General features: G+C 37.1%; 2 protein-coding genes across 2 annotated transcripts in view; both read left to right on the top strand.

Annotated features, from left to right (window-relative positions):
* The window catches only part of Cow (Proteoglycan Cow), a 227,279-nt gene that overhangs the window by 129,279 nt on the left and 73,039 nt on the right, over window positions 1-24,961 (top strand). The window contains exon 2 of the mRNA XM_072009235.1: window positions 17,354-17,411. Coding sequence (XP_071865336.1) covers window positions 17,354-17,411 — 58 coding nt within the window. The remainder of the gene's footprint in view (window positions 1-17,353; window positions 17,412-24,961) is intronic.
* The window catches only part of LOC139990206 (uncharacterized), a 145,639-nt gene that overhangs the window by 32,965 nt on the left and 87,713 nt on the right, over window positions 1-24,961 (top strand). The window lies entirely within an intron of this gene.

Below are 24,961 nucleotides of genomic sequence, written 5' to 3' on the forward strand. Positions count from 1 at the left end.
CGAATTTTATTCGCACGTGCTCCACTTCGATGTTACCGTTCTTAACTTTGTCTCGCGACGAAGAGAAAAACGAGGAGAAGCCTCTTCTTCATCATGTTCGTAGCAAATTTCGATATTCAAAGGCGTACGCGTCTAGCTACATTTTGAAGGAACTTGTGCAACGAGTGCGAAGTGAAATAGGGTCTTTTTTATAACAAATATCGTCATACCTTCTTATCGCGTGTTTTTCCATCCATCAAAACGAAATATATGTATTTCCAAGTATACTTGATCACATGGAAACTAAACCTTAAATGAAAAAATTCTATTCCATATTTTGTTTTTATTCTTTCATAAGGAACCACCTTGTGTCCAACACTTGTACGTGTTATTCGACCGCACCCTGTACATATTATATTATGTTTCACTTTAATAAAATAAAAGTCACGTAGCGTTAGGTCCAGTTTTCTACAAATGACAGTATAACGTCACCCTTTGCGTGAAAAATTCATACGAGGTACGGAGGAAGGTCGAGTAATCGACAAATCAATATCTAACAAAATTCGATTAATTCTACAAAACATTTCTACATAATCGTCCACTTACAAACCAAACATTTCTCATAAACCACTCTTCCTTTCTTCCATCCCGAACTTACCTAAATATTGTAAAATCCAAGATCGTTCGAGCCACGCGTAAAAATCGATGATCCAACCTCGTTGAAACCCTCTCAACCCCTAGGATTCCCCTTTCGAAAGTCCCTCTAGCGGCGAGTGACCGAAACACGGTCGCATCCCTATCGATCCCAACACAGGGCCAGCATTTTTTAGCGAGCCACCCTGTTCGTACGCGTATATAAATAAAGCTTGGCCGTCGAGCGTACGTCAAGATTCGCGAGGGTTAAATCCCTCTAATTAACTGCAGCGTGGCGCCGTCGCACGTTCTTCCGGTGCGACTGGATTAAAGCGTGCTTATCGTTTCGCGAAGGGCCGCGAAAGTCGCTTGAACGGACGCACGAAGGAAAGTGGAACGCGATTCAGTCGCAAATAGACGGTTTTGTTCGACCCTGGCGGGACACGCGGGGTATTAATCATGGAAAGTGGTCGGTACAATCACATCCAACTTCGAAGGTTACACGGTTAATCCGCTCTATTTTTGGTCATCAAGGTTGCAGGCTCTCGTTTGCTTTCGAGTTTGGATTTTAACAGCGTTTCAAGATATTAGAGAAGTTTCTTTCGTTTCATAAGATGATAACAAATAGATGAATCATAATAGATGAAATTCATAATAGATGAAGAACAATTTCTGTTTTATATTATTTTACTTAATTACGTATGATCTATTTCGTCATATTTCTGTTATTATGTTCGTGCGTAATTCAGTAAATTAATATAAAACAAAAGACATTCTGCATCTATTATTTCCTTATAAAACGAAAAAAACTTTTCGGACAACCTAATACAAAGGATACGTGTTTGAGTGATTACTGTATCGGTATTTCAGTATGTTTGTATCTGTGTAACGATATTTAACCATGCTGCTGCGTGTTCTTATTAATGTGAGAAACTATTTGAAGCTGCAAGAAAGTATGAGAATATTGTTGGTTACTTTAAATTAGTTTCAACTTTATGGTGAACATTTTCTTGAAACGTTAGGAATCTGTTTTGTTTGTTGACACGAGATCGAAGAGATTAATCGTTATGTAATCGTTTAACTGTTCTTTGCTAATGTAGAAATAGTAACTCCGTTTTCTAACATTCATCGAATTAATTTGTCAGCCTACCGTGGTTAGATCAATTTTAACACTTGAAAGACAGGCCATGTAGATTTAGATATTTGCATCTATCTAGTACGAGCCGCGTTGATTCACGTTTTTGCATAGTATGTATTAGGCTGGGTGGCATACGAAACGCGACAGGGCGATGCTATCCATTAAGTTTTTAGAGGATGAAGCGCAGAATATAATTTCTTCGGCCTTTGTGTACGACGCTGTATGTATCGATTACTCGCACGACACGTAATTAGATTATTACTCGGCTGTTTCTTTTTTCCTTTTTTTTTTGTTAGTCTCGTATTTCCTGAGAATTTTATTTCCCCGTCGATGTACGCGCTATGATGTTTCAAAATATCGAATTACGTTTCTCCACGTACAGGCAGAAAATTGAAAATGAAAATATAGAGTGAAAAATAAGATATCCAGGTGTAACAATTTACGTGACTCGCCCGTCTCGTGGAACAAACGGAATCTATTAGAAGGTGATAAGAAATTTAGCGCTAGCTCTTTCATTTCTCCATACAATGATTTTCACCAGTCACGTGTTTCTACCAAACGCAACAAAATTTCTCCTCTTTAGAATTTCGAACGATCGCTAGAAGATCATCTGAGATTTTCTTGAACAACAAAACTCACCCCTTTGCGATGAAAGAATTTTTCAAGAAATTTTCAAAGCCTAGAAACTTCACAAAGTAATCTTTACACGTCGTGTACTTCTTTAACAACCACGCGAGCAGACTTACAAATTGACCCATTGACCAAACACCAGCCCTGCTTCTGCTTACTCCACGACAAACTAAAACCTTGACCGTTCGCAAGAAGCCGAAAGTGGAAGCCAAAACAGGAACAAACTCCCTCCGATAATCGAACCATCCTCGCTTCCGAACCAATTAACCCTGGAAGCACGTATCCAAACCGAAAACCTCGATCTAACCTTAACAAACCAGATTTCTCAAATAAATCTCAATAAATCATTTCGCAACTTGTTCAAGTTTAACCGAGTATCTCGGCTTAACCTCGTTCGGATGCTTTTATGTTTGGAATTCGAGCGGAAATCGAAGTTTCTGCTAAAGCGGTCGATGCGTTAGGATAATGCAACGGAGGAGTAAATCGATTCGAAGGACGAAACGGTGGCCGGTGTAGAGAAGAGAAGAGGCGGGCAACCTCGGTTGATCGAGCACGAGGCCAGAGGTCATCGTGGTCGATCTCCGTGGACCGAATTGCGGAGGAATGTCGCGCGGTTCCGCTACAAAATGCATTACCTCCGGGATGCTCCCGTGTCCAGCTGTGTGTTCCACAGGATCCCCTTTCTCCGCGTAAAAGCTGCTCCCTGACAAATTAACTTACATTGTCCTTCCCCGCTCGTCCTTCGTTTGTCTTAACTCGAGCGAAGAACAAGTGCGGTTGGTCAGGATAATTTTGTAATTTGACGTTCGTGCGATTGGTTACATATTGGATCAGAGATCGGAGTTCTTACAATCTTCGTTCGATATTTGCGAGAATATTGGGTCGGTGGTGGTGCTTGCTAAAGGTCGGGATGATTTTCGTGGAAAGTATCGTAACGTATAATCTTGCGATTTTGTCGAAGAATAGTAGGACGTTATGATCTTCTTCATCTTCAATCAATTAACACGTTGTTTGAGAATGTATATGTACATGGTGGTTTCTCTGTCGCCTAATTGTGGTATTCAGAGCAAACTGTTTTACGAAGGGTTCGTCTAAATTAGATTGGTTTTCGTGTAACGTGTAATTTTCTTTATCTTGAGTCAATTATCAAATTGCGCGAGAACGTATATGTAAAAGGTCGTTTATCGATCGCCTAATTGTGGGATTCACAGCAAGCTGTTTTCTGAAGGGCTCGTCTAAATTAGATTGGTTTTCGTGCAATTTGTAGTTTTCTTTATCTCCAGTTAAATGTGAAATTTAATCCAGTTTATTCGGAAAAACCTGTTCATTTATCACTGAAGTAATTGTTGGATTTAAAGTAACGTACTTTGCCAAAGTACGTAGTACTACGCCAAAGTATAATTCCAGTTACATCGGTATGTAAGTATAATTTTCTTTATCTTCAGTGAATTATCAAAGTTAACGCATTAGTCTAATTTATTCGAAAGCGTATATGTAGAAACTTGTCCATCGATCGCTTAAGTAATTGTGCGATTTAAAGAAACATGTTTTGCCAAGGGTTTACTTAAATTAAATTAGTTTCCACGTGGTGCGTGATTTTCTTTATCTCGAGTTAATTATCAAAGTTACTAGTCTAGTTTGGTCGAAAACGTATATGGAAAAGCTCGTCCATAAATCACTTAGGTAATTGTGGGATTTAAAGTAAGATGTTTTGTGAAGGGCTAATCCGAGTTAAATTGCTTTTCACGTGACGTATAATTTTGTTTATCTTGTGTTAATTACCAAAGCTACTTGCACCAGTCTGTGTAGTTCATTCGATAACGTTAGAAGCTCGTTTATCTGTTACTTGAAATTACTCTGAAATTCACGATCCTCGAAAAAATATTTTTCTTCTCTCTAAAAAAGAAAAAAGAAAACTAAAATCGATATCTCCTTTCTATACGTATAATCCAGAAAGACACAGATTCGATGCAGTGCAGAAGGACGAGCGCAAATCCTCGAGAATAATCCGTTTAGGTTTGGTCCGTGGAAAATCTAACGCGATTTTCGAAAATCGCACATCGAGAACCGCTCGATCGTGGTGGAACACAGAGGGTGAAACAGACAGAAACAAAATATTCTTTGGGGTAAAAGCAAATCTACTGGCGAATAGGTCGAGAGTCGAAAAGGAGCAACGAGGATGAATTCGACACAGATATTCATCGAACTATCGGTACAGGGTTGCATCGGTTTCATCGATCGAAACCTTGAATGCTCTCGAATACACGTTCGACTTGCTTTCATCGTTCAGAGATCTTCGACTACTTTGTACGCCGTGTCTGAAAATAGCCATTTACACGTCCGTGACTCGATCGATTAAATCGGGACAAATGAAAATTCGGTGTTGGCTGTAATTGGAGCGTGAATCAGTAAGTTCACAGGGCGAAAAAATTAACTAATCGAAGATAGTATGTGGAAACCGTGATTTTTCTAACGAAAAAATATTCTTTTCGTTTGTGTATCGAACAAAATTTTGTACGATACAATTTAGATCTTGCTTTCGTGTTAACGAGCACGAAATGCTCGCAATGTTCTAACAAGATGGTTTTTACGCGAGATTAAAATTTTCTAACTCGTTAACTAGAGTTCTAATATCTTGGCTGTGATAATTCATCTATTCAGAAATAATTTCTTTCCTTCATCTTTCAGAAATAATTGCCACGTCTAGAATGTACTACATCATATTTCTATTCGCAAGACATCATTATATTATAATATTTATCGATCAAAATTATTTCCAACTAAAAAATAGTCCGCTCGATAAACGAAGCTCGTGAACTTTTATAATTTCGTGCATTTTCAACCCCCTTGTGCTCTTTTATTCCCCGCCTGTTTCAATATCAAATACGTACAGTAAGAGAGAACAAAGCCATTGGATACATTCTTTTCTCTACAGTGTCTTAGTCAAACGTAATTCTACCACAGATCAGCTAGAATCTAAATAGAACGATAATGTACACGTACAGAATTGATCTCTATCATTGACCTACCCCACAATTAGATCGTCGATCGGATCCACCAAGTTCTATCATAAATCCGAGTAAGGGGTCGAAGGATTTCGGTTAATTGCAGAGGATCCAACGGGAGAAATCTCTTGGACTCTATCTCGTGAGGGCAACGAAATGGTTTTGAAACGTGGCCAAGGCCTTAAGTCACCTCCGATCGGTCGAAGTCCTGGTGGACGTGGCTACCGAACAGTTCCATCCGATTACCGGCAATGCCGGTTTAACGTCTTTTCGACACTTTGCGCAGATCCACCGGCAACCGCCATTATTTTACCGAAAAATCGTCGAGAAACGACTAGTTTCTATTCTTAGCAAATTTTGCGAAAAATCGAATCACAAAAAAGGCGAATAGGCTTTTTTACTCGCGTCGAGTACCGCGATACTAGTTAAACTTGTTTCTAAACTGATTTGACAGAATCTTTTTATTGAAATATGTCTAATTTTATGTGCTACACTAAGTTAGCTGCGTAGTAGTGATACTTGTATGTGAATATCAGTGTGTGGAAGTATGTGTGCACGCGGCGTCTCGAAAACAAAGCAACGTAAACTGTTCAATCGGTTAACAATGTGGTATGGAAGAAAGTGCTCAGACGGGTGCAAGTGTGTATCGATGAATATCTTTGAAATCGTTTAACAAATAAATATATAACTATTCTAATATAAATTCTAAATGTAAATTTAGTGTTCCTATGCCATTATTTCGGCTACTAAGATCCAAAATTCTCAACACTTTTAACAACTTGCAAGAACAAAATTTAAGGGAGATTCGTAAGAATAATATTTAACAAGATTTTTTAAGCATCTTCGAGGAGAAAGATGCGATGAAATTTCTTCATAGAAGTTTATATCAATTTCATTCAAGAATTATACTACACTCGGCTGGCAACGATGGATGTTTCGCGTATGATCTATTTTACTCGATAACCGAGGTATCTTTCAGAAAAGAAATTATAATTAAATAAACCGGTAGAACAAAAACACTGATATGAACAAACTATAAACGAATTATTATTATTTTACAACGTTATATACCAAGAGGAACGTCACTGGAATTTGAAGCTAATCGGTCATTTAATTTTTGACACGTCGTAAACTATGACAGAAAACTACCATCATAGATAAAACTATTAAGATAGACAAGCCACGAACAAACTATATTTTACAGATTAAACTACAACGGGGAAATGATTGAAAGTTAGAAACAATCGATCATCGTGTCGCTATAATTAAATTTTTGATGCATCGTTTCGCTAACCTGACTTTGCTACCACTTGCGATATCGAGCGCCGGATTTTCAAAATAGTTTAAAATAGAGGAGGGGGCAGGTTGCAGGCGATCCTGGGTGAATTTGAGGGAAACGATGACCGATGACGACCGTGGATAATCACGGGGCACAAAATTTTCGAGGCAGTGATCGAGGCCCGACCCTCGAGCCTAGAATAACAGCAAAAAGGCGCGCGACAGTCTGCTTAATTGGTAAAGTTTCGCGTTTACGGTGACCGCCTCGTCCCGGACGCTGTTCCACTCACTTTTAATATAGTGGCAGGCAAAAGGGCAGGTATTAATAGCGGGGAAAAAGTTGATCGTTCCGTTGGGTCGCTTTGCAGATTGAATGTTTAAAGAAGAACTGCTCAGAATACGACGAGCCGATATTTGTGCCGATATTTTCGTTCAGACGAGAATTCTTTCATTGTTACGACTAACTTTCGTGCAATTATTAATCTTGCGTTATCCAGATGACGCATGATTAATATTCAACGTCTGGAAAATGATATTTTATTTTCATTAATTTATTTATCATAATGAGATAGCACGCGAAGACTATAGTTAATTTGAAAGAATATCGTTCGTTGTCGTTTGTCTATGCATTTCGATGTTTAAAGTTAATCAGAACATGGCTTTCGAGCGACTCGTGTATCAGCGTCACGTAAATGTCTTTTTCGTGTCATATCAGTTGACCATCGTTCGCGTAAAAATATACCTTTGTGTCATATTTTAGTGTATTATTATATCACGATATATTTTACATTGGCATTGAACAGCTCCCTAGTTATAACAACGTTTTCCCACATTTTTATCGTGCAATTTTCGCTTAAAATTTTAGATTGCCTAATAAACATCGCTATCTCGCGTGATAATATCGCGTAATAAATATGTGCCCGGTAAATGAACGCTTTTATTAAGAATAGTAGACATTGCTATATTTATGGTTAGTCGATATCTCTGCTAAAATCCGACGTAAATTGATCGCTCATTGTCAATGTCTACATTTGTTAAGCTTTACATTTTCACCGTGATATGTCGGTTTATAGTACGTCTCCTCTGCGTATTTGTTTTTGCATGCACTTTATGCGCAGAAACAAGCAATGAAGATAGCAATCGAGACAATTCTAATACTTGGAACGTCTTGCTGGCTTTAACAGATCACCACTTTACCAAATGAGAAATTAACAGGAGAAACGTTTCCAAATTCCTCGGCAATGCCGAACAATTCGACAAACTATTAGACGCTTATCCAATCTCCAAACTATCGTAGATTATCTGCTCGAAATGCAGCCAAAAAACAAGGAGCCAGCAATTGCGAGATACGAGACATCATAGGGTGGAAACGCGAAAACGCCAAACTAGAAAAGTTCCCGACCCAATTAGCTCGTGCACAATTTCCAGACACACGTTTTCACCTTCCTCTCTGGTGAACTCTTCTGCGGGAAACCGTAGACACGGTCGACGTGGTACGTGGAATCGACTTATAAAAATGTCGATGCCGTTCTCCGCGTGCAGGGCCATTTTTACAGGACGCTTCCAGTTGGCGCCTCTCCAACCTCTCTTAACCCTCTCCCCTCCACGTATCATTTCTCTAGACGTCCAAACGACGAAAAGAGATATTTGCCAGCCACCAGAAGAGAAGATCTCTAGATCGGAGGGGACGTTTCGCAATATTCTTGGATCGTGTTTGAGCGTTTCGCGTCCGTGGACGAAATATCTCGCGACGTGACGTCGTGCAATGTCTCGCATGTTTGGATATTTCGTAATACGATGTCATTTATCTTCCGCGTAACGCTGGCTGTTATTGCTATTAATACGAATATTAATGTCGTTATTATCATTGGCATTGTTGTATCATTGCTATACTTTAAGGACGGTAGAAAACATATATATTCCATTGATAGGAAAAACTTGGGAGTAAAAAACAGTTAATAACAGAAAAATCTCGTTAACGAAATTAATCAAATTAGTGAAATCGTTGATAGGATAAGATGAGATAACGCGATTGATCTTTATTCGAAAAATCATCTCGTCACTGAATGTGAAGAAGTTAATGGTAAGAGTGTGAATGTTTATGATTCATTGAAAATTGAACAGTGCAGAGATGCAAAGAGTTCTACGCGTGTTGTAATATATTTGCTGAAACAAATTTCTATCCGGATATCGTCTCTTAAATTATTAGGGAAATATGCTCACAGATTTCGTAATACTTAATTTATACATCCGGTATATAAAAATAAGTGTTATTGTTTGTGAAAAATTATTAGTCTTTGTATTATAGGAGTCCTCGGGCGATGGGAAATAATGCTGCTAAATCCACATCAGATTTTTTGTCTTATTTATCGTTATACGTAATTTAAAGAATGTTTGTCAAACGAGCGGAAAGAAAATTTCACGAACGAAACTGCATCACGAGATATTTTAGCTACGGACAAACGAAGGCTAAAACAAACAAGGGATTCGTCGGGAATGTTTTGTTTCGCCGACGAGTCGTTTACCTAGGAAGGAAACCAGACACGCGTTTGCGGTTCGAAACAAGTTCAGACCAAGTAGCTAGAGCTGTGGAAAGGCACTTAATTGGTCAACTTCCGTGGCCCAGTTCCTCCGTAGATTTTCCCCTTCGCTTTTTCTTTCTTACAAATCTTGCTCGCGTCTCGAATTTGGAATTACGGGAAAAAATTCGTTGTTGATAGAAGAACAAGCTTCAAGTAAGCATGTTAATTGATGATGATCGTCTCGATTTACCTGACGTCAGACTAATATCCTGTCCTGCAAGATGATAACGAAGCGAGTGGTGAATGTAATCAGATGCGATGGGCGCGAGATGAAAGGAGGAAACAAGATTGAAGACAAAATCTGCTAGGAAATTAATTAACAGGAAATTAAAGGAATAACTTTTAGAACGAGAAATTCATGAAATATTGCAATTATGATGTTAGATTTTGTTATTTGAAGAGTTTTCTAATTGCATCTCTGTTATTTCTCGAGTTTCTTCGTTGAGAACACCGTCTGACTACACACAGTCCGTTTCTACTTATTCCACTGCGCTGTAATTTGTACCAACAGGCTTGTTTCCCTCTTGTTGCTTCTTTCTCTTGTTTCTTCGTTACGTGCTTTGGCATACTTGCTGCATTTAATTCATTATTTACATAAGAAAATATTCATCGTTAGATAATATATTTACATCGTTCGCATCAAATAGATGCTATTCTTCGATGCTACGAAGAACTAAGATCTGTCGATCTTTTTCAGTCATTTTACGTTGGTTTTTAAATTTCAGAAAATTCCACGGTAATTCTTCATTCCGGATTCCCAGTATTTCTCATTTTCGCGACACTATATTAAAATCGAATATTTCTCCGAGCGACAAAAAAAGTGAAATAAGAAAGCGAATCTAATGTCTTAACTTTAGCCAACAGAGAAAACTCATTCTACGTGCGCGCAATCGTCGTATATCCAAAAATCATGCAAGCACTTTAAAAAGTCGAGAAAGCTAGCAGAAGCGTAACGGAATGAATGAAACCGGAAGAATCGTAGCGCGTCTCTCGAGAAACGTTATCCGGAACTGTTTAACGCTGGAGCATGTGCCCGGGAATGCATACACCGTAGACGAGTGAGACCTGCTCCTAAAAGCAGTTCTTCATAGACTTGAAAGGCCATTTTCGGCTCGACGAATAATTCAGTCGGCTCGCGTCGGGCGAAAAGTGGCAGGTTATCTCGACCGGGAGTAACGGAATAACGATGCGATAGGAGGTTATGCACCTAGTTGAAACGACGCACATCTACCCCCTCAGAAGAGATCCTCGTGCATCCGGCGAACGACCTTGTTAAATTCACGTGGATCGATACGCGATCTCGTACGAGCCTCGAGAGTTAAGTAGCACGAAAATTTCATTCGACGATAGAGTAAAAAGTCGAACGTGTAAAGTTTATTGATGAACAATTGGAAAATCTTGAAATCGAGATGATTGGAGGAATTTTTATTAGAAATAAAAATTTGTCACGTCTCGCTATGATTCTAGATAGATAGATAGATAGATAGATAGATAGATAGATACGCGATGATTCTAGAGTTTTAAATTTGTGAATTCAGATTCTATGGTATTAATAATTTTCGAAATTAAACTTTTGCTTCAGTAGAGAGAACGAAACGCGTGTAGAATTTGTCGATGAGGAATTGAAGAATTTTTATTGGGAATAAAAATTTCACGTTCCGGTATACGTGATGAATAGAGCTTTGATATTGCGAATCCAGATTCTTTGATATTAATAATTTCGGAAATTAATTGAACAATTTTATAAACTACTTTATTGAAGAATTTTTAGCTGGAATATAAATTTTACATTTCGGTGTACGTGGTGAATAGAGGTTTGAATTCGTGAATCTGGATTCTTTCATACTGATAATTTTAAAAATTAAACCTTTGCTCCAGGAGAGAGTCAAACGTGTGTGGAATATATCGATGAGGAATTAAATAATTTTTATTTGTTATTCACATTACATTTCGGTATATAAATGTACAACTTTGAATTTCTGAATCTAAACACTATGATGTGTATTAACAATTTTAGAAATTAAACCTTTGCTCCAGGAGAAAGTCAAACGTGTGTGGAATATATCGATGAGAAATTAAAGAATTTTTATTTGTTATTCACATTACATTTCGGTATATAAATGTACAACTTTGAATTTCTGAATCTAAACACTATGATGTGTATTAACAATTTTAGAAATTAAACCTTTGCTCCAGGAGAAAGTCAAACGTGTGTGGAATATATCAATGAGAAATTAAATAATTTTTATTTGTTATTCACATTACATTTCGGTATATAATTCTGCAACTTTGAATTTCTGAATCTAAACACTATGGTGTGTATTAACAATTTTAGAAATTAAACCTTTGCTCCAGGAGAGAGTCAAACGTGTGTGGAATATATCAATGAGAAATTAAATAATTTTTATTTGTTATTCACATTACATTTCGGTATATAATTCTACAACTTTGAATTTCTGAATCTAAACACTATGATGTGTATTAACAATTTTAGAAATTAAACCTTTGCTCCAGGAGAGAGTCAAACGTGTGTGGAATATATCGATGAGAAATTAAATAATTTTTATTTGTTATTCACATTACATTTCGGTATATAATTATATAACTTTGAATTTCTGAATCTAAACACTATGATGTGTATTAACAATTTTAGAAATTAAACCTTTGCTCCAGGAGAGGGTCAAACGTGTGTGGAATATATCGATGAGGAATTAAATAATTTTTATTTGTTATTCACATTACATTTCGGTATATAATTCTGCAACTTTGAATTTCTGAATCTAAACACTATGGTGTGTATTAACAATTTTAGAAATTAAACCTTTGCTCCAGGAGAGAGTCAAACGTGTGTAGAATATATCGATGAGAAATTAAATAATTTTTATTTGTTATTCACATTACATTTCGGTATATAATTGTGCAACTTTGAATTTCTGCATCTAAACACTATGATGTGTATTAACAATTTTAGAAATTAAACCTTTGCTCCAGGAGAAAGTCAAACGTGTGTGGAATATATCGATGAGGAATTAAATAATTTTTATTTGTTATTCACATTACATTTCGGTATATAATTCTGCAACTTTGAATTTCTGCATCTAAACACTATGATGTGTATTAACCATTTTAGAAATTAAACCTTTGCTCCAGGAAGGAGTCGAATGTGTAGAATTTCTTGGCGAGTTTTTAGTTTCTATCCTCTTTCATTTTCTACCCTTTCTGTTTCCGTCGTTTTTATTATTCAATGGTAATTTTGTAAGTTGCTTTGTAATTTGAATACCTTCAATCTCGGAAAGTTAGGTAGCTTCCTATGAGGCATAGTTACGTATTAATATTTGTAGGGTAATTAGTACTTAGAGGCTTTAGAGGAAGTCCGTAGTACAAGTTGTTGCTGTTAACGTAACGCAATTGTGTGTTGCACCTAAGGCACATTGTTTAACCAACATTGTTGAACATCTAATGCGACTATCTTCATTATCGTAGTCTTATTTAAACGAAAATATATTTAACTCTCCTCAGCGTATATCTTGTTTCATGAAAGAACCACATATATATATTTTAATAATTAAATCAAAAATATATACTGTATATATAAAAGGAAGAATTTGATTTTTTGGTTCTTTTGATCTTAGTATGCTGAACAAAAATGGAGAATCAAGAAAATTCGTATGATTCATGAAAAATTCTTCGTTGTACAAACTGATGTTATACAAACATTATTTCTTCTCCCATAAAATAGATAATGAACATTTGATCCGCAGCGAATTATTAAACTCTTGTCAAAAATTTCCCCTTGAATTACAAATTTCAATTTTAATTCCAATTCTTCCAAAAAGTTGTCCGACCACAGTTTCTTTGGAAAAGCTGTCTCAGTTCTAATCAATAATAAAATTATGCCACGAACCCGAGCAATTCACTATGCATACAACATGAGCCGCTGACTGACGTAATTTCTTGAGAAATTAATACCTCGAATGCTCGAAACCAGCCCGGGAATCATGACAATGGCGTAGCCCATATAAAATGATTAATTCTCGATCAGCGGGCGGCCGAATTATTCGGCTGCATATTTTCGGATTGACAGCGACATAATTCCATGCATTGTAGAAGAGATGATTCCGCGAAAGCTGATTACGTCGCTGATTAATTATTGATCAACGGGAAAACGGACATTTCCATAATCGGAATGCCGAGTGTTCCGCTCGTCGTTTGGGGAAACTCGTCATCCGCTCCATATTTATCGATGCTCAAAGACACAAGAAAATCCTGTTCTACACTATCGTTCATAAATAATGCGCCACCTGATGCAATTTCATCAAAAAGTCGATGCCTCTGCTCATACAATGGCTCACTGCACGTTTACACCTCACACGCGTTGTCACGCTTTAAAAATATTCTACGACTCTGGTTACAAACAATATTAATCTTCAAAAAGACACAAAAGTCATTACACGACAGTCAATACGTACAGTTTAACACACGAGGAGCATAATTTCGAAGCTATTTCGAAATATGTCCACTTTGGACCAATTTGAGATATTTATGAATTTGAGTTGTTGAATATTTAAAGTGAAGATTTGAACATATTTTCTGCGAAGCGTGATACTAATATTAATTGAAACTATTATAAGAAGATTAAAAAAATTATTTTGCTAATTTTCGAAATATAAATGATAAATTGTTGTACATGTTAATGATCGATAATGTTCGTTGAACGTAAGCAGAGTTTTCATAGCAAAGTCATTCAGATGTATTCGCATTTCAAAGGCAAAGAGTCAGGGAAATCATGACAGAAGGAAGCGTCTTGTTCTTCACGCCCCCTGTTAAAATACACGAAGGGTGTCTAATAAATTTCGAGAGGGCCGGCATTAGCAACGTTCCCGATCACTGTAATTACTCGCAGAGACAAGGAATTCGTTTCTAGACGAGGACGATGGTTTGGCTGCAGTAAATTCGACGTTGCACCGCGTTTCACAAGCTAAGCTATTCCTTATTCCATCCGATGATAATTACAGGGTGTCGAGTCTCGTCGTTTGCAGCGATTCGCAGCAGGGCAATTTGAAAGTCCGAAACGCGGCGAAATAGTTGAAGCGGCACTCCTCGTGTCTTCGAATTTCGCTCGAGAAACTACCGTTATCCTGCTAATTGTAAAATATCATTCCATTCTAATTGCATACTCGTGTGAAACGCGACGAGAGCGAGACTCTCTTGTTTAACACGTTGACGATGGTCATCGGTAATGCACGTTCCTTCGCTAAATTCTTTAGAATTATCGAGATAAGTTTCGTGAACCAAGCAACGTTCAACAACGCGAATGATTTAAATGTACATCGTCTTGAAAATAAGTGCGCAAATATAATATAATATTTCGTGGAAATGAAGTGTTGCTGCGGTGTGTATTTACAGTGGCTACAAAAAGTATTTGTAGAAAAGTTTGTAATTAATTAAGACCCGGTATATTACATTTCGTATCATCTGATAGTACTTTCATGCGACTACAAAAATTTAATGTTATGAAAATGAAATGTGAAACTTGATAAAAAGTGTTTCGTTGGAAATTAATGATATGTACAAATACTTTTTGGTATGGCGGTCAGTGTATTTGAATTTATTGCGGCTGCCAGAACAAAATATGTGAAATTCGCGTGGCCTTCCATCGTCGCTAAAATATTTGTCTTTTGAAACTCGTCCATCTTTCCTACGACATTTCAAAGCTATTTGCGCGTGACGCTAACATGCCGTCACCCACCTTCCAGGTCATGACGTCAACGTTGAGTCATCGGCAGTCAACGCGTTAATGCTTGTTACGTTACGTTACACAGCAGTGAGAATGTTTAACAGAAAGTAGCAGAAAAATCGACTTTTAACGGAAGCCTGGTAAATTGATGATTCGGACGCGAGTACGCGAACGTTTTTCACCGAAATGCCACGTACAGAGCGTGGGCGCGATTTGCATGAAAATTAAAATATCACTCGGTAAATGGATATTGTAAATCGGTGTCCAAAAATGTTACGTTTTATTTTTCCTTGTGGAACAGTGGAATATCATTAGGACAGTGCGAGAGTGAAGTAGTTGAATGAGAAAAATTGATCAGCTCTTGTTGTAGTGCCGTGAAGTTATGAAAATAATCGCAAGCAATGTAAAATAAAAATGCAACGAGTATAAGAATCGTTAAAGTAACGTTCACACGATCAATATTATTGTCAATATTTGAGGTCTTCTACGTTGTATTGACAATATATTTAGATTAATCGTCTAAAGGATTTCTTACGTACGATAATGCTGAGAACCTTAAATATTTACGATACTATTGATAATAATATTGATCTTTCGAACGTCCCGTAAGAAGTTCTCGAGAAGCAAACAGTTCTCGAAAAGGGAAAAATATGAAAGGAACTCTCTTCTCTTACGCAGCAATAAGATTCATTGAAGAAGAAAAAACGAAAAAGAAAACAGGGAAACAAAGGAAAGAGCAATACCGTAAAAGGGACGAAAAGATAGAAAATCGAAAGGGAGAAAAATAAAGCAACAAACGATGTCTGGAAAGAACAGGAGTTATAGAAGGTAATTTTGAATTCACCAAGCACTCTCCCAGAATTTTGTCCGCAACCTCTCCAATTTCTGCAACCTCTCGGAAAACACGGTCGAAAGATATCGAACTCCACTCAGTTTCGTTCGAAACTGTTGGTCAGCAATAATATAGCCTAGATGATGAAGCCAGTTTCTCCTTCGGTATTTCAGATATTATCCTGGAATTGTTGCAAACTGGCACGTGAACTATCACGCGAGCATTTCGCGATATCCCTTCGTTTCACTCTTGGTATTCGGTAGCACGGGACGACCTCGGCCTAAACTTTGAAACGACTCGTTTTTAACCGCGCAACCCTGAATTTTATGCACGTGATGAGCGATCGTTGTTGGTCGTTTCGCCCACGACCGCAACCAAGGTTGTTGCGGTACTTGACGAAAGACTGTTGGCGCAGGACAAGGCTGAACCATGAATCTCGTGACACGAGCCACGACCTTCGATACCGGCCATGCTAAAAATGCGACCTGCAGTATTTTCGCTCGCGAAAGTATTTCAACATTTATACAACATTTTTTTTTTTTATAGAAAAATCCACATATTATACGTGTCGCATAGATTCATCGTCACTGTGGCGAGATACAAACGTCACGATTACGTTGGCAAAATGTGAAACCGATTTAAAAATGAATGTAAAAGATGGTGGATTTTGGAGACAACAAGTTTGTTCTGATCGTTGATCTCAGTACGTCTTGAAGATCTTCCAATGTGCCATATATATTTCATTGGAATGCCACTTTATACAAGATATAGCCAGGAAATCATTTGAACGTTTACCATAGAGAACTTTTATGTGAATATCGTGTATGTTTTATAAAACATTTCAAAATTTCATTAGCGTTGTAACAAGACACGACTGTCGTCGTTACGTTGGCGAAATTTGAAACGAATGTTTACTGAAATTACGAGATGTTTACTGTGAACTTAGGTGCAACGTGAATATCCATCTTCAATATTTAATAATAAGTATTAAAAGATGATCCTACTGAATAGCGAGACTTATTAATATTACGGATATAATCATAGTGGAATGTCGTGACAGTACTAATGAGTTTTTGAAAATGTTCCGTATAATACAGGTAAAATATTCATGGAACGTTTATACAAGTGTTTGAATATTTTCGCGAGCCGGCGTACGCTGCTTTTACGACGCATACTTTGCATCGAGAAAAGATCATGGAGGATTTATGAAAATTCGAGCAACGGGAAATGGGTTTTGCTTTAATTGTCTCGAAGGAAGCAACGATCGTTCCGTTTGCTTCCATTTCCTTCCCTTTACTACAGACCAGCTTTGTTATCATTTTCGTGTTTGTAACCTCGGATTACGCAAAGCGCGGATTACTCGTTGTTACGTAACAATGAAGAGAATTTCATTATTGGATTTCATGTAAAATCGTGTGCTCGCGGCGGATTATTGAAAAAATACCTTCAGAGATGTTTTAAATAAATAAATTAGCGAAATAGAGCGGAGGAGGATATTGCAGGTGTATGATTTTAATTGGAAATATTCTTTTGTTACAGGATGATACGCGTATAATGAAAGTGGGTGATAAGAAAAGATGGATACACGACCCAAATAGTAAGTATCGAATATTCAATTAGATATGTAAATAAAGCTTCGTATACAACGAGACGAGCGTGATGTAGTTGCATTCGTTAAAAAATATTTTTAATCCTAAATTTAGGATTTTCCCCGATAACTTCTAATTTAATTAATTTTAATCAGATCTATATTTCAAAATCAGTGTAGTAACATAGAAAGAAAGAGAGATTGAATTTTTTTGTAAATCATAGAATTGCTGGAACCAGGTTTGGACAAATTTTACAAATACTCTAATGATATTCAAATTCGAGATATTAATGTTAATTAACTGTTCTATAACCAGAATTTTGTTAATCTCGTTCTTTGAAATGATTATCCTATACAAATATATAGAAGAATAAATTTATTGTTACAATTGAACGAATCGGATTTCAGTGAAATTTATCTATCAAATAATCGGATTAACTTCAGTGTCCAATTTCTTACGGTAAGAATAAAGCATGGGTAGATGGTGTAAAATTTATTACATTCATATTTATCAATTAAGATATAAATATGAAAATAAAGAGGTGACTGTGCAAATATTTTACAATTCATTGTATATTTTAACGTTACATAAAACAACCGGTAATGATCACCGGCTAAATGTCGAATCACGCTATTATTCACATATTAAAGCTGTAACAATTAATCGAATTTTAACGTGCCATCAAATTGCCCATTTTTTCATATCCTGGAAACCAGACCGTACGCTGTAATTTAATAATCGCGATATCTGTTAATTGACGACTCTGGCGCGAGCAGAAATTTATCATCGAAAAACGATTAAAATGATTGTTATTCGTCTGATTGGAAAGTTAGTCGCTTCTATTCTACCCTCTCGATCGATGTGTTCTTTTTTATTCCCTGACTAAATAGCCAATTACTTCGAACTTTGGGGCTAACCCACTTCTTGAAGTGCAAATTCTCTCACTAAAAGAAAGAAAAAAAGAAAGAAGAAAGAAAGGAAAAAAGGTAGAGAGAGAGGTAAAAAAGTAGAGAGAGAGGGGGTGAGTGCGTTAAAGTTTGCCAAGAAGTTCGGCGAACCTTTGGTAGGGAAATTATGTTAATCGGTCCGAGGGATACGTAACTTTTTTCTTTTCCTTCCAGCTACTTTCTGCCACGGTTGCAAATACTGTTACGAAATTTGCTTCTGATTAACTTTTCCATACGCACCGTACGATGAAACTGTTCTACTTTCCAAACTCTAAGTTTCCTAAAAGAAATACATTGTTCGCATTGGCTATAGAAGTATAGAAAACAGTATTCGCTAACTAACTAATAACTAAGATACATAATTATTTACAAATAAAATTTGCTGATTAATCGACTAAAGTAAAGTTTGTTTGTTACAAAATATATATGATTGTTTGAAATTTCATATTTTATGGATTGGTACGTATGAAGCGTAATGTGGATTTTAAAGAGAACCGATGAATTAAAGAATGTAATATAACGTAAATCCAGAAATTCTTTATGCAAACTCGAAAGAGAAGGCCTAGGTTGAATAAATAACGAAATAATAAACTAAAACAACTGCACCGTATTAAAATGTGCAAACATTATTGACATATTTACATATTTATAGAATACGTGAAAGTCGTAGTTGCTAGTGCCGTATCGAGAGATGTGGTTTAAAAACACAAACAAAAAGGAGACACTATACTCTCTGCTCGAGTTATTGTTAAAATATTTTATCATATTTGAGGAAACCATTTATCGAAGGGTGGATCGTTCAAAATTTCCAAACTTCCTTAGATTTCCCTGTTATCTCTCAAATTTCTTAAACTCCACGAAACCTCGCAGAGACAGTCGACCAAAATTTGATTACCATGTTCAATTGTTTCAAATTCGAGACAAAACTTACGCATTCTACGCTGTTGAAAACCATCGTATCGTTTATGGTTTACCGACCAAGCTAGTGACGAATTTATCGGTGAAAAAAGAAAACATAAATCCGGCGGAAAACGTAATATCAACGCGTTCTGTCATTTGCGTAGAAAAATCCCATGAAAAGTATATTTATCGTGTTTTCTCGTCCCTAGGCCGGCCAATATGTTTCCAGGGGTGTGCTTGTTTAATGCGCACAATGTTGCCGCACCGATTCCATAAATATTCAACATTTGCTAGGCACCAATATAATCCGCAAATAAATTCATTTGCCGCGGTTTCCTCGATCTATCCGGTTAATTAATCATTTCTTTCTATCGTTCGTTGCTGTGATTATTTTCTTTCCTCTGCCAGCAATAAATATCGCGCTCCTTTACCCTTGTAATCTTAAAAATCCATGGTGATTTTCCGATAAAAATGCGAAACACTTTCGACGCTTTCATCCCTTTCTTTCCTTTTACGTATCTTTAAGTTATGTTCCTCCATTTATCTGCTTTTCTCTTTGTTACGCGTTTCCAAAGTATCTCTGCTTCCGCTCCAAATTTCATAATTTTCATCTGCTTTTAATTCCTAGATCCTTTATCACATGTTCACACGTTTCATTAAAAACTCTTCTAAAAATATTTTCCTAGTTGCAATCAGAATGTTCATAATAAAAAATGATTCTCCTGAGCCAATTTCCGCCTTGATATAACATTTCAAAAGCTACGTAAAATAATTTTTTCGCCTTTCCAATAATAGAACCAATTACTTTGACCAACGTGAATTCATTCATCTCTCGCATATTTTCCTTTCGGTTTAATTATACACAGAGTGCGTCCGATTCCATGCCCGTGTTATTTTTTTCCCCCCCTCTTCTTTTTTCTTTTTTATTTTTTCGTTTTCAGCGAATTTGTTTCACCGTGGAGAGCGCGTCTTTGAAACTATACGAGGCGGAATCGGTGCTGCATCCTCAAAAAGAAAGGGGATTCCGTTTTGAATCGTTAGTAAAGGAGCTACGCGATTGTACGGACGAAACAAATACAATTCTTTTGTAAATTGCGCGGTTAGATCAGCTTGGCGAACGACACACAAAGAATGAATGTAATCGTGCGCACTCGTTTTGTTATTGCCACGATTACAGTTCTGCCGTTTTATCTTTTATCGTACCGTCCATCACGTTACGCCCTTTCACTGCTTTTACTTCCATATGTTTGTTTTCCTTTCTTCCTTTTCCCTCTGCTATTTTTATTTCTTTCATTTACTATCATGTGCAAACGGTATCATACTTTTTGTTCGAACAGGTTTATTGAAATTTGTTTGACTGTTCGTACGTAATTTTTGATCATTCGTCGTTTTTGCTTCTGAGCTGCGCGTAACGAAGAAAAATTAGTTTACATTTAATCTCATGGTATCGATATTAGACAGGAAAAATCTATGGATTATTTTTTAACGAAATTATTTTAATTTTCACCTTATTTGTATTCGCGCGTTTCTGTACACCCTTTGCGAGTTTGAATATTATATACTCGGTGGGTGAAGCATATTTACTTGTTTCAACTATGCATTCCATATCAAATTGTTAGACTGTCTCTGTACGAGTATCGTAAATGAACAAATATTTCTTAGAAAAAGGACTTTGAAAGATATAACAGAATTTTATTCTACATCTTCGACTCGCTTTTACGACAGAAATCACATTTTTCGATTTTATCACCATTTCGCAAACATTCTGTATACTAAGATTATCTTCCGATCAGGATTGATACGTTCCAAACGTATAAATCACTACCAGTAAATTATCACACTGTGTATATTCGTCATCGATTCACGGTTCCATAAACGCGATCAGAGAAACGAAACCCAGGCAGAAATTTGTTTCAACCACTAAATATCGTAATGAGTATCGTACTTTGGCACATTTTATACATTTTTACGCGTCATGCGCATTCCGTACATTTTCGTATCCTTAAGTTTCTCATAAACGCGCAAAAATCCACAGTCCGCTAATTACACGCAGTACGATGATTATATCATAATGCCAACTTTTACTCAAAGCCGTGTGTCAAAAGTCGAAAGCATGAACGCGAGTCCACACGAGTCGCTGGAAAATTTCGCCGAGCAGCAGTCAGAGAACAAAGGTAGAGGAATCGATAAATCAGATTTGTCCCCTTCCTGGAGGCGACGTTTTTCCACTGGTTCGTTCGTTAAATTGAATCGCGAGGCGAGAGAGCCGCGCGCGCGTCCAATCGCCGGTATACCCGCCGCAATTACTTTGTCCCCTTTCGCCGGAAATAACCGCGGATCCGGCCGCTGATTCCAGGCTGGTCATAATAATAGCCCCGTCGCGTCGGTTAGCCCTTTGTGCATACCGCGTTACGTTCTTCTTGCTGCGGCCAAACGTAAGCGTGGCTGAGTTGCGTTTAGGGGGTTGAAACGAATGTCACGTGTTCGTCGATGGAAAGGGGTTGAATAGTCCGGCGTGATTACTGAGAATCAGAGGGAATAATCGATGGGGTTGTTGGAAGGGTTCGATTTGTGCAAGTGTTTTATTTTTCCTGCTTTCTCCAATGGTTAATAGTTTGAGGCAAATGGTTTTGGTAGCATTTGCAAATGAATTTTTTCTAACGATGGTTGGTCAGTTGATGTTCGATTTCGATTTGTGCTGGTGTTTGTCTTCTGCTCTCTCGAGGACGAATGGCTAGTGGTTTAGGGCAAATGGTTTTCGCGATGGATTCTGAAAGCATTTGGAATTAAATATTTCTAGGAGTGGTTGGATAATTAATACTCGGCTTCGATTTGTGCTATTGTTCGTTTTTCCTATTTTCTTCAGGGTCAATGGTTAATGGTTTGAGGCGAATGGTTTTCGCGATGGATTCTGAAAGCATTTGGAATTAAATATTTCTAGGGATGGTCGGATAAATAATATTCGGCTTCGATTTATGCTATTGTTCGTTTTTCCTGTCTTCTCCAGGGTCAATGGTTAATAGTTTGAGGCGAATGGTTTTCGCGATGGATTTTGGAAGCATTTGGAATTAAATATTTCTAGGGATGGTCGGATAAATAATATTCGGCTTCGATTTGTGCTAGTGTTAGCTTTTCCTGTTTTCTTCATGGTCAGTAGTTAATAGTTTGTGGCGAATGGTTTTTGGTAGCATTTGCAAATGAATTTTTTCTAACGGTGGTTGGTCAGTTGATGTTCGATTTCGATTTGTGCTGGTGTTTGTCTTCTGTTTCCTCGAGGATAAATGACTAGTGGTTTAGGGCAAATGGTTTTCGCGATGGATTCTGAAAGCATTTAGAATTAAATATTTCTACGGATGGTTGAGAAGTAGCGCATAGTATTTAATCTTTGACCCATCCGCTACGAGAATAGATCAATAAAGTAAGAAGTTGCATGAACTTTAAAGAAACTTTATAAAGATCTTAAAACGCCCACCTCCCCCCCCCCCCCCCCCCCCGATCGAACTCTTTCGTGCGGATTGCGATTGGCGAAATATCGTTATAAAAATACATTTCTTCTGGAAAATAGACTATTTTTTATTTGCAACGTAATCAAGACTTCGTGACCTGTTTGGGAATTGCAGAGTAGATTGAGAGAAGAGATTGGGAGAAAATTGAAGAAGAAGTTTGAAAGTAAAATGGAAAAAGATAGAAGAGAAGGAGTGGTAGTGTTAAAAGTGTCTAGTAGAATCATTTATGTTGGCACATGAAGTGCCTATGAATTAATGCTGAACGAGCAGAAAATTGTTATTTGTAAATTTGATTTTGAAAATGAAATAGAAAGAACTTGTGGCATCAAAAATTTCGTGATTTGTTTTAACAGTAAATGACAACAGACGAAATTTTCTGAATTAAAAAATATCTATCTTTTTTCTCTTTCATAAATTCATCGAATAATTAATTTTAAAACAACAGAAGCAGTAATGGTAAATAAATGAAAATTTCTTATTAAAAAGAATGGAAAACTTTAATTTTAGGAAATTAATGACTATATTAATATAATATAAACGTGATATCAACATAATGAAACAAATAATTTCAAATTACGAGAATAAGGTACAATACGTATATCAAAAAATTTTGTGATGTATTTTATGAATATACTTTTAATTATAAAATGTAATATACACATGACATATACATGTTAAATCAGAAAATACATAATTCAACGTCATAAATTCTTTTCCAACTTTTCAATTTTTCTCATTCTTCTTCAAACATGAAGTGACCGGATCTACGTCGTTCAATGATAATCACAAACTCACCTAAAGAATTAACCTCCTAAAACGCAAAACAAGAGAACAAGAAATTAGCTCAGAGAATTCCTGCTTCTGTCGCTTCTACGTTAAATGTTGAAACGAAGATACACGCTAACTAACAATAGGAAGATCTGCTCAGCTACAGGAGAAAGTACAGTAACTATAAAAGTATGAAAACTAATTTCTTTATAACTCGGAATAGTTGTGAACACCTTGCGTCTTGATTTAACGCAAAATTGCAGTAAAATCCAATATGCTGCTAAAGAAACATCAATAATATACTCATCGTCCACAAAAACAGGAAAATCGATAACTATATTACTTTTAACTATCGTTAAAAATGTTAATAACTGAACCTGTCGAAGTTTATGTCAACTTGCCACGAATTAATTCTTTACCAAATACTACATGAAAACTATGGTTTCTCCGTATCTACTTCTCCGTACAATACAAGATAGCTCGTAAGCACCACACTTCGACAGTGGTTTTACACACGAAAACGATAAAAACAAAGTTCGCGTATCTTCGCAAGCTGCGTTCGAGATGATCTGCATGCGTAGGAGCGCAGAACGCGGAGACGATTTATCATCGATTGGAAGCTTTTACAAGATTAGAACACAAGCTTCGACGTTAAATATCGAGCTCTGTTTGTGGGCAGATGGGCGAAATTAGTTCAACTACATCCGTCTTTCCATGGAATTATTCCAACGATAAAATTCGTTGTAACTTGAAAACGAGATGAAACAGATCGTACGTTCTTACGGATATTTTTTATTATTTCTACGTGCAGAATCCACCGTCTAATGCGGAACAGTTCGTACGATCGAAGAAACGGCAAAGACGTTGTTCAACCTGTAAATCTCGTCTCGCGTGACACTAGTTGTCTGATTTTAATGGCGGCATAAATCGCTGTCGAAAAAGCGTGGCCGCTCCCGATCCGCGCGTACAACTTGTTACTTTGATTCCAATAACAGCCGTGCCAGCCGCTCGTAAATTTTATCGGCGTAACGATACGAGCAATTACGCGATATCTATATAATTTAATCGTGTATCGAAACCGGAATAACCGCGTGATCCTTCCCGCGAGCGCGTCCGCGCTTACCATTCCACCAACCTTATCTTTCCCGTTTATCTTTCGTTGCCTCAGGCGATACACACACGAGCCATCGTTCTTTGTGTGACCGTTAGGTACGAATCTAAGTATGTGTGGGCGCATCCTTAATTCGGATGCAGCGGCACGTCGTGACTCTTCGCTGATATACAACCACGAGGACAGATTTCCTCGCTTAATTTAAGCAGTGACCGAGGAATTTTCTTCCTTGAGAAATTCTCGCGGACCAGGGGGTGTGTCTTCGCGAAATATCGCAAGCGGTGCGACGTGTTTCTTGCCCTCGTACATTCTTCCTGAGTTATTCA

Source organism: Bombus fervidus, chromosome 8 (genome assembly GCF_041682495.2).
Source record: "Bombus fervidus isolate BK054 chromosome 8, iyBomFerv1, whole genome shotgun sequence".
In the NCBI taxonomy this organism is placed as follows: Eukaryota; Metazoa; Arthropoda; class Insecta; order Hymenoptera; family Apidae; genus Bombus; species Bombus fervidus.